The sequence below is a fragment of the Nyctereutes procyonoides genome, unplaced genomic scaffold, assembly GCF_905146905.1.
Source record: "Nyctereutes procyonoides isolate TBG_1078 unplaced genomic scaffold, NYPRO_anot_genome, whole genome shotgun sequence".
Classification (NCBI taxonomy): domain Eukaryota; kingdom Metazoa; phylum Chordata; class Mammalia; order Carnivora; family Canidae; genus Nyctereutes; species Nyctereutes procyonoides.
This window is the reverse complement of record NW_026575146.1, coordinates 20,446,244-20,457,527: the sequence shown is the minus strand read 5'-3', so window position 1 is coordinate 20,457,527 and position 11,284 is coordinate 20,446,244. Positions and strand designations below refer to the sequence as shown.

Sequence of the window (11,284 nt, the reverse complement as noted above, 5' to 3'; positions counted from 1 at the left end):
TATCATGAATCGGTGTTGGATTTTGGTGAATGATTTTTTGCATCTATTTCATCTATTGATCTGATGGATTGCATTAATTGATTTGTGAATGTAGAACCAGCCTTGCACACCTGGGATACACCCCACCTGGTTATGAGTGTATATTTTCTTTTTTTTTCCGTATCATTATTTTTAATGTCCAATGTTTATAATATGAGGGCCGGGGCTTTCTCCTCAACTCAAGTTTATAAATTTTCACTTGGCTTGTGAGGCCAACAGGGATACTTCTTCTTGTCTAATTTAGTTTCTGGGAAGACTTCATTCAGGTCCTCAATGGTCATCTGATCAAATGGAATTATGTTCTTCATCTTCTCCAGCTCTTTTTCATATTCTTCAATCCTGGCCTTTGAGAGGGACAAAAACTCAGCACAGCTTTTCACATCTTCTTTTTCCTCAGCATCCACCTGGACAGTGTATTTATCCTCTGGCACAGGAACCTTCAGGGCATTAAACTTCTTCTCAAAGTCATCTACCAAGCCAGCCTTTGCCACATTGGCCTTGTAGTAAGCCCAGTCGATAGCAGGTGGTTTCTCAGGAAGAGTAGCCAACCTGGAGGTAAGCATCTCATTCCAGGATTTCAGGGAGTTGGCAATGGCCTTCTGGTTTTGGGGTATGACCTCCCCAAAAGCTACCCAGTCAATGGTTTTTATTTTTTTATTTTTTTTAATTTTTTTAAATTTTTATTTATTTATGATAGTCACATAGAATGAGAGAGAGAGAGGCAGAGACACAGGCAGAGGGAGAAGCAGGCTCCATGCACCGGGAGCCCGATGTGGGATTCGATCCCGGGTCTCCAGGATCGTGCCCTGGGCCAAAGGCAGGCGCTAAACCGCTGCGCCACCCAGGGATCCCCCAGTCAATGGTTTTTAGAGCAAGTTTTCGCCCAGCCATCTTGAGATCCTTCACCAACCCCGGCGGCCCCGAGTGTATATTTTCTTGAGAGAGTTTTTCTACCTTACAGTTCGTTTGCTCTAGCACTTTTTGTGGAACAGGCTATCCCTCCTCCACTGAGTTGCTTTTGAGCCTTTGTCAAAATTCACTCGGCCATTTCTGCTAAGTCTTGAGGAAGCTCCTCTCTGTTCCGTTTGCTATTGAGACATTTTATATGACTGGGTATAGGATTCGGTCAAATGCTTTTTCTCCATTAGTTGATTTCTCAGTCTACTGCTAAGGTAGTTTACACCGACTACTTTTTGAATATTGAACCAGTTCTGCATATCCGGAAGTTCTACTTGGCCTTTCTGCAGATTACCTCACCATTTGTAGAATTTTGATGTACTCACAATGTTTTTGCTCATTTTGTATTGTTTTCTGTATGGTTGTTCTAGATATTACAGTATAGAAGTGACTTGCCACCAACTACTCGTGTCAGTCTTACTGCTTGAGTGACTCTTTGAATGTTTACTTCCCATTTAGGTCCATTTACCCTTTCTTCTTTTATTTTATTTTATAATATTTTATTTTTTTTATTTATTCATGAGAGACACAGAGAGATAGAGAGAGGCAGAGACAGAGGCAGAGGGAGAAGCAGGCTCCATGCAGGGAGCCCGACTTGGGACTCTATCCCGGGTCTCCAGGATCACACCCTGGGCTGAAGGTGGCGCTAAACCACTGAGCCACCTGGGCTGCCCCCTTTCCTCTTTAAAAAAAAAAATTATATTACCTCGGCACACCCTGAGCACTGCGTCAAGTGGGCATTATAATTTTCATTATAATTAAATCTGATTTGAGAGACTCATGAGAATGGTACAGGTACATCAAATGAAATAGGTATTAATTTCACTCCTAAGTTTTTCCCAGTGTATTAGTCGTCAGCTCAGCCTGCTGGAGCAAAACACCACAGGCTGGGAGATTAAACCACAGGGATGTATCTCTCACAGCTCTGGAGGCTGCAAGTCGGACATCAAGGATCCCCCCCACCCCCGCGCCCCCCCGCGAGTTCCCGGTGAGGCTCTCCTCCTGGCCTGCAGACTGCTGCCTTTGCCTGCGTGTCCCACGCCCATCCCCCCAACCAGTGTCCTCACAGGGCCTGTCCTCTGTGGGAGGCCACCTCCCTGGTGTCCCTTCCTCTCCTTATAAGGACACCAGTCCTATTGGATTAGGGCCCCACCCTTATAACTTCATTTAACCTTAATTACTTTTTAAAAGAGTTGACCCCCAAATATGTCACATTGAAGGTTAGGACTTCAACATGTGAATTTGAGGGGAATCACATTTTGGTTCATAACACTCTCAACTATTTTTTCTCTTTCTTTTTTAAAATTAATTAATTAATTATTCATGAGAGACACAGAGAGAGAGGTAGAGACATAGGCAGAGGGAGAAGCAGGCTCCATGCGGGTAGCTTGATGTGGGACTCGATCCCAGGACCCCAGGATCAGGACCTGAGCCAAAGGCAGACACTCAACCACTGAGCCACCCAGGTGCCCCGATTTTTTCCCTTTTTGAAAACAGTATTGAACACCTAGAGAATTCACCTACCATCCTTGCACAGGGGCTAGGAGAATCTCTGTTTTTTTTTTGTTTTTTTTTTTTTTTTTTGCCGTGGGTAGTTGAGGTGATCATCCCAATAATCGTCTGAATACTTAAATAATTCTTCTTGATGGAGTCTGTTTCTCATCCCTAGAAATAGGCCTTCATAATCTTTATGATATAGATTCACTCTCAAAGTTAACATCCCTGTATCTTAGTTGACTGAATCTCAATATAACCTTAAAACATAATTTCACCGGTGTATTGGAGCCATTGTAAAATCTGAATTTAGTTTGTAAATTAGAGATTAAGCATTATAGCAAAATTCAGTTCCTGAATTTGATCATTTTGCTAAGGTGATATAAGAACATAACTTCTTTTTTTAAAAAAGATTTATTAATTAATTTATTTGACAAAGAGAGAGAGAGAGCGCACTAGTAGAGGGAGTGGCAGAGGGAGAGGAAGAAGCAGATTCCCCACTGAGCAGGGAGCCCAGTGCAGGACTCAATCCCAGGATCCTGAGATCATGACCTGAACTAAAGACAGATGCTTAACAGACTGAGCCACCGAGGTACCCCAGAGCATCACCTTTTTATTGGGAAATATATGATGAAATATTTAGAAGTAAAAGGCCATTGTGTCTGTAACTTTCTCACAGATGATGAAGTGATAGTAATAATAGTATAATTGTATGTACATATATACATATGAAAACATGTATGTAAAGAAAGAGAAAAGGAGAGCAAAAACATGCATTTTTCTGTGACACACAAGATGAAAAAAATGTTCACAATGGATACATGTAGTTGAAGGACACACAAGAGCTCATTATACTATTCCTGTAATTATATTTTCAAAATAAAGTTTAAAAAATTTTAGAGTTTATTTTTTTAAGAAGACAACCCCCCAACTTAACCTGGGGGTATTATATATTCCAAGATGGTAAAAATAGGATGAGTCCTATTTTTCTTCAGTATATACTGTTACTCGTAAAGACAGATGGAAAACGAAATTACAGTGCTAACTTGGTCTAAGCAATACTCAGGATGTGTTTCCAAGTACAGAAAGCAGCTTCACAGAATTTGGTGTTTTTACTGATTCTCCTAGAAGAGCCAGTGATATTGTTTTAAGATGGAAGAAGCTGTGGGAAAAGTATGCTCATCATAAGCCATCAATGAGCTTGTAACAACTTATAAACACATAGTTTGAGACAGAAACTGGAGGCAAATAGGCTTTCTGCGCCTGAAGATTGGAAGTAAATCAACTAGGCTGGAACAAATCAGGCCTATGGGATGGTACTCTGATTATAGCAGGTAGTCGAGTAAAACACTTGAGAGCAGGACAAGTGTTTGGGAATGGAGGTAATGGATTTAGCAGACCCTTCAGGGCAGCCAAAAGTTCCAAACAAGTTGAGAAAATGAAAACATGAGTGAAAGTGATCATAAGTGAACAAAGAGCTAGACTAGAGTATTTGAGAACGTTAACCAACTCTGAGAAACAAATACTTCTAGAATAAAATGAGGAGATAAAATATTTGAAGGCCTTTTCTGCAGGTGTAAATCTATTAGACGAGAATAGGAAAGAGTGATTCCTTAGCTGACTTGAATTGTTTGAGGCACACAGTCAGCCTTATGACTTGTAAAGCACTATTTCAAATTTTTAAAAAAATCTAAACACATAAAACATGAAAATATGTAAAATCTTCACCATAATTTCAAAACTGACCTGAGGCCATCACATACTAGCTTTCCAGCAACTGAAGGCTTTGGTTTGAAAGGTGGGCGTCCAGCAGAGCACCACAGAGGGCAGAGGAGGAAAAATCTCCTTCCCTGCAGAGAGTGATCTGCTTTCTCACTAGCTCCCGCCTTGCTGAGGGAACAGGGAACCCCCATAAGAGAAAATGTGCATTTCCAGGGCCTCAGTTGCACCTGAAAACATGGATGAAAAATACATTATTCTGAGATTGAATTAAACATGTTAAATCAAAGGTAAAAGCAAAATTTGCAAAATTTTTGGTAAAACATGTGAAGTCAAAGAAGTTTTGCTCTTGAAGCAAACAGAGCCCCAGATGCTGTGGGCTGTGATCCTGCTTCCCACTGACATGAGTGGAGCTTTTTGGATCCTTCACCCCAAAGTTCACTTACACATTGCTATCTAGAACTTGGTCACATCACCACTAGATCTCACAGTGGGGCTGGTAAATGGAGTTTCTTCAGCAGGAATCTCACACCCACCCCATAGACCCACCACGACCCTGTTTGTACAGAAAGAAATGGGTAAAGGGTGTGGGGTCCTTAGCTAGCACTATCGGCCACCATGGGAGAGCCCCTGCCACTTGCTGGGCTTGGCAATGACTTTGTGCTGGTCACCAGGAAGATGGGTGTGCAGATGCCCAGTAATGAGAGGGGTGGGGATTTGTCAGAATGACCTTGTTTATGTTTATTCCTGTTTTATTTGTCTTACTCTGTTTTCTTCCCAAAGCTTCCTTGATTGTCATTATAAATGAGCCCCTGGCAAGCTTTTCCTAGCCCAACCCACAGGTACACTGGTGCAGTGGGCAATCTTTAACTTGGAAATTCCCCCACTATTTTTGTATTTGAAACATGCATTCATCCCTCTGTCATGATTGTGTGAATGAACTATGCTTATTATTCTCAGTAAAAGAGTTTAAAAATCTCATTGATCCCATGTATCTTTCTGTCTTTTTTGAAGCCCCAAAAAGCATTCTTCATTTCAGTTTTGGAACACTTGTTGATTGTACTGAAGACTTCATCTTAGATGCATTTTATGTTCTCTTGCCAAATTTCTTCTTACTTATAACTAAAAGTGGATCTCTCCTTTGCATATTGAAATGATATTTCTGAGATATTTCAATTCTGAAATTTGTTCAAAGTTCAATTTTATTCTTTCTTTTTATGGTAATGACCCAAAGAGAATTTGAAATGTTGGACTGCTTTTTTATGTAATAGATCAATGCACCTTTAATTTACCTAAGTACAGGCCATGAGATTGACTTCCCATTTTACTCAGAGCTAGTCTTTACTATAATATCCTAAGTAATAATAAGTATGTTCTGGTATAGTTAGTACTAAAAGCACAGAAAATTCTTCATGTTTGGATAAAGATCCTGTCGTGTTCTAAGTATTTGGTAGTGATGTCTACTATTTGGAGAATGTAGGTAGATGGAGTGATTGTTGATATATGGGAGGCTGCATTTTCGCTCTCTTGCTTGGTGTATGTGTATGCAGCCCCCTTTCCTCCCACACCCAGCCTTGCCCCACCCCCAGTGGCCCTTTGGAGGTGTTTGCAGGTGTGTGCCTGGGCACATGCTTCTGCATCTCCTCTATGTGGATATTTTTGACTCAGTCATCCATCTTTCTGTGTTGCTAAAAAAGCAAAATTCAACCAAGTAAATTTTAAAGGTCTTATTGGCTTTATTCAATGATTCATGAATTGGGCAGCATCCCATCTAGCACATAAAGAGGAGCTCTGAAGAACTATACAAAATGGAAGACTTATAGGCAGAAGGGAGGGGGGACAAGAAATGGATATGAGGCCAAAACTGCACTTTCCTTCGGGGAGAGCGGGGGTCTATGAGGCAGAGTACCCCACAGTGCTGGTCAGGTGATTCCTGATTGACTGGTTTAAGACTGCATTTCTGGGAAAGCCCAAACACTATGTAAGTCTCAGTTTGGAGCTTAGCATAAGTGACTCCTTTGGAGTCATTTTGTTCGAACAATGTCTGTATCTAATCTCATGCTTCTAGTGGCTGTACAGTATTCTGTGGCAAGCTTTCTACCCCATTTTTCTTACCCACTCTCACTGGGTGGCTCAGATCTGCAGAGATGACACTAAGGTGAAGAGAAAGTGACCCAGAGAAGCCACTATGGCAGCATCAGATGGAAGAGTGCCAGGCCGGGGAGCAGCAGAGACCCTACATGGGCCAAGCCTGGTGTGTGCAGAGAAAAGAAATGGGCCAGGGTGGTGTGTGGTCACGGGGAACTAGAGGAGGGGTCCTGGAGGCAAGACGGGGCCAGATCAGACTGTCAGCTTTCTGGAAAAGGGGCCCATGGGTGCTCAAAGTCTGAAATGGCTGATTATCCTTATCAGCCAGTGTGATTAAATGTAACCATGTGCAGGGGTCCTATATATTCCTTGCAGTTTGGTTAGGTGCCATGGCCTTTATCAGGTCGATGAGACAAATGGGGTCCTGAGTTAGGTAACAGGACAGAAGGGCCAGAGCTGATGTCAACCCGGAAAGACCGAACTCCAGAGCCACACGCCCCCAGCCCCTGTGCGGTTGCCTACAAGCCCAGCAGAAGTCAGTGAGAGAACAGGACCCACCACACAGATTTTGCCTAATTTTCCTCTGTAGAGATACATCAAGAGAAAAAAATATATAGACAAATCTGAATTCCCGAAGCCTGTAAACCAGCAAGGAGAGGAACAGAAATAAGCATGGAAGAGGAACAGAAATAAGCATGGAAGAAATGCTCCATGTTGTTGTATATCTGATACATTCTGTTTATACTTAACCAGAGAGTGAGATACATACGCATCAGCTGGTGTCATATGGAAGGCACAGCATGTCCCTATGCAAAACCAGGTGCAGGCACCCTCAAACCAGAGATCCTAAATGGCTGGGTGCCACATGTATGCACCCTGATGTCAGGGATGAGATTTGGGTGTGGGCAACATCGTGCTGCGTTTGGGATCTCAGCTTGAAATCACAGTGGGGACCCTTCCCCAGTCTGGGTGCAAACAATGAGTCAGGTTTCCCACTTTTCAAGTTGTGGTGGAAATGGACGGACACAGTGCAGCTGACGGTATCAATAAACTGCAGCACCGAGGGCTGTTTGTAAAAGCCCATCTTGCATTTTCCTCGCAGGGCCTTCTTCCTGGGCTCATGGAAAGGAGGAGAAAGTGGGAGCAGGAAGACGCCCGAGATAGGGACAAGGTAACCCTGGGCCTCCCGGGTGCCTCCCCTGCCTCCCTGCCTCTCTGCCTGGCTCCCAGGTTGAGTCGGGCTGTCTTACCTGAGAGAAGGCCCCAAGGTTGGTGGGGAGGGGAGATTCACCATGGAATCTAGAAGAATATGATAGCGGAGTAGAAAAAAAAGGAAAGGATTCCAACAAATGCTTTCTTTATCGTGAGAATACTAACAAAGCCCAGCTATAAAACATATCTTGCCCTGTTACTAATATTGTCTAGCTTTACATCTGATTCTTGAAGTGAAGACTATAGTGGTGGCTGTTTGTGTATGTTTGGGGCTGTCCAAGAAGACCAGCCTCCTTCTACCAGTTTCTCTTCCTGAGCCGACCTCGGCTGTACGTGAGTGCTCCCCAAATGTGCCAAGTTGTAGTGGTCACCAGGGGCACTCTGCAAAAACTTGCCATTCCAGGCCTTTCCCCCAAGACTCAGATTTAGTTAGTCTGTGTTGGGGTCCAGGGATCTGTACTGTTTCCAAACTGCTCAGGTAATTCCTGCAATTCCAGTCTTTAGACCAGTCAGGGAGATCCTGAACTGATCAGCCTGCTGGGACTGTAGGTGCTTGGTTCTGTTGGGCCCACGTGAAGTTCAAGGGTGGCTCGTGATCATAGAGAGCACTTCTCCTTTGGAGCGCTCACTGAGGATGTGTTCTGGTTTCTGTGTACTCATCTCCTCACCAAAGAGCCCAGGGGCTTGAAAATGCCTGGTTATTCATCCTTTCACACCCAGCCTCACGATTCCTACATGTTTCTTGTTTTTTTGTGTGTGTGTGTTTCCATTTCTTTGAAATGATTTCAAACCTAATATTCTTTTCCTTTGGAATTCAGTTGGGTTCGACTTTAACTTTCCGGCTACTTCTAGTCTTATAAAAAATTAATTTCTCCTCATTTTCTAAATTTAGAGTGGTGTCATTTATGTGCCTGTGTTCGGACTTTTAAAATATGACCTCAAAGACTATACTCGGTAACACCTTTAATTATGCTACATTTAATACTATCGATTTGTTGTTTTGACCAGTCTGAGCCCGGGGAATCTAGCTCTCTGTCAGGTACTTACTGCTTTTCAGAGACATTTGCGGTCTCCCGTCAACTAATTTATCCCGGAAGACCAAGGCTGGGGAATCTAAGTATTTACAGCATGCCTTGGATATTTTTGACATGCATCTGAAAGTTGTAATAATTGTACGCAAGGAAGAATAAGTGCTAGATTTGCTCTTCTTCCGCTACTGTGTGTAATAGATTCATCTGTGCACTAAAGATGTAAAGATACAGTCTTACTTTCTAGCTTGGGAAGTAGGACATGAACATAAAATACAAGTAAAACATTTCTTTCAGAACAAGACTATGTGTAAGTCAGATGAAAAGGATTCCCGAAGTAAAGGATACCTTTGCCACTTGTTCCCTTGCCAACATGGACTTCTCCAGGAGGTGAACTCCTTTCCAAAACATATGAGAATTCCTATGTTTTTTAAAGATTTTATTTATTTATTAGTGAGGGAGGGAGTGAGTGACAGGGAACACAAGCAGGTAGTAGGGGGTAAGGGGCAGAGGGAGAGGGAGAAGCAGGCTCCCTGCTGAGCGGGGAACCAGGCTCAGGGCTCCACCCCAAGACCCTGGGATCATAGCATGAGCTGAAGGCAGATGCTCAACCACTGAGCCACCCAGGCACCCCTGGGGATGCCTGTTTTAAAAATGTTTTTTTTTTAAAGATTTATTTATTTATTTATTCATTCAGAGAGAGCGAGAGAGAGGCAGAGACGCAGGCAGAGGGAGAAGCAGGCTCCGTGCAAGAAGCCTGATGTGGGACTCGATCCCGGGTCTCCAGGATCACACCCCGGGCTGCAGGCGGCACTAAACCGCTGCGCCACCAGGGCTACCCGGGATGCCTGTTTTAAATATGTCTTTTCACACTTGTGTCCACAGCCTTTTCACAGGTGCACAAAAGAACCGTCACTCTACAGCGTGGTAGCAGACTATTTCCCAGTAAAAGTGTCATAAAGACTAATCAGGAAGAAAGAAACTGGCATAGTGTAGATCTAAACAGTAAACCAAACTAACTCCTGTGGTTTGAGAGCCTCAGAGGCTGTAGGAAGTAGCCCTGGAGGAAATCGATCATTATTATCTTTGAAGATTATGTAATAATGCCCCCTGGGGCCTGGAAACTGTGAAAACATCTTACTTACACCCACTTAAAATCAGTGTTGCTCCTACGAAGCACACGGGACACTTGCAGAATGGAACTAACCCTCACCTGCGTGCCAAGGGAACACGAGTGTGTCACCTGGTGAGCTGTGTCCCCCCCGCTGGGTACCAGACAGGTGCAAAGTCAAAAACGTGCACAATTGCATGACTGGTAGACAAGGCAAACATGAAACCAAATGTCTAAAAAAATACTGTAATAATGGCAAACGAGAGAGCAGGGAGAGAGGAAGTCTTTAAAACCTCTACATCATCTGTCCCGATTCGTCACCTCCGGAGGCTCTGTGTCCCAACCCCGAGGGCTTTCCCAGGCCCGGTGCCAGGGCCCTGCACCCTGCACCTGGCCTACTGCTACGGCGTGGGTGCTGTCACAGAGAACAGTGCTCATGCTCACAGGTCAGGGTCTGCTTGGTGGCACAGGTACCATGGTCCCCTAGGTCCCCTGGGGAGCCTCGTAGGCATTTTTCCTCACCTGCATGAGGAGGGAGGCCGCCATCCCCCTACTCCCCTGGACTGAACAGGTACACCGTGTACACAGACACACAGGGCCTGGCATCTGGCCCAAGGTCACACCCTGAGAGGTAGGACGTGAACTTGGATCTTCAGGCCCAAATCTGTCTTGCTGTCTCCAGCTCCCCGGGCCAAGGTGAGAGGACTGAGGACACGGGCTGCAGGGAGTGGAGAAGGAGAAGGAGAAGCTGCTTCCTCTCTCTAGAGCCCAAGGAAACGATGCAATCAGGAGGGATGAAGATGGGGGCGGCCACCTCTCCACCTGGGGGCCTTGCCAACTGCGTGCGGATGTCCGGGGGGTGGGGGGTTCATAACAGGGATGGGGGGCACGGCCCGGAGCAGTTCTCTGACTCAGAGGCTCTTCTCTCGGCGCACAGAGCGGGTGGCTGCACCCAGGCCACCACAGCGGTGCTGCCCCTGGGCCGCTAGCACGGAACGTCCAACTGGAAGAGTCCCGCAGATTCTTGCTGCAGAGGAGTGACTTTCTGGTCATTTACAGGGAAGAGTGTCTCCCTTTTAGTGGCCAATTCAGGCCCGGCTATTAGCATTTGAATCAGCCAGCCGTGCTGTTTTGATTGAAGAGAGAAACCCAGCCTTTGTTGTAGCAATTTAGGGGCGTAAGTAATTTTCTGTGCTCCTTTAATCAGCTCTAACAGTCGGGGAAATGGCAATCTATAGCAAAAGTGTGGTCTGGCTTCGGAAATGCAAATGAGGCTCTCATCCTGAAGATTCCCGAGTCAGCTTCTGATCCCGCCTGTGGCAGCTACGTGAGCTCCGGTGGCTTCCCCGCGCTGGCTGTCCCTCCCGCCAAAAATTGGCTGAACGTCTTCAAAATGATCTCTTTGTTTGGATTAAATCGATGCAAGTAATAGGGGAAATGCAATAGGACTGGGCGGGCACACAGTGGTCAGCGCCTCTTCTCTGGGCTGGCTCTCGCCTCCTGTGGCTGGATGTGGCCAAGCCAGGGGTCACGTCCAAAACATTAGTGAAGCTGAGGTCCCCGAGTTCCTTGGGGCTCTTTATTTTTTATTATTTTTTTAATAAATTAATTTTTATTGGTGTTCAATTTACCAACA

At 44.7% G+C, this 11,284-nt stretch overlaps 1 protein-coding gene across 1 annotated transcript; it reads right to left on the bottom strand.

Moving 5' to 3' along the window:
* Positions 1–224: 224 nt before the first annotated feature.
* LOC129499831 (ATP synthase subunit d, mitochondrial-like) lies at positions 225–10,194 on the bottom strand. Its single transcript, XM_055309736.1, has 3 exons — positions 10,171–10,194; positions 7,294–7,414; positions 225–667 (listed from the first exon to the last, which is right to left on the bottom strand). Exons 1-3 carry the CDS (start codon positions 10,192–10,194, stop codon positions 225–227), a joined length of 588 nt encoding a protein of 195 aa, XP_055165711.1.
* Between the last annotated feature and the right edge of the window lie 1,090 nt (positions 10,195–11,284).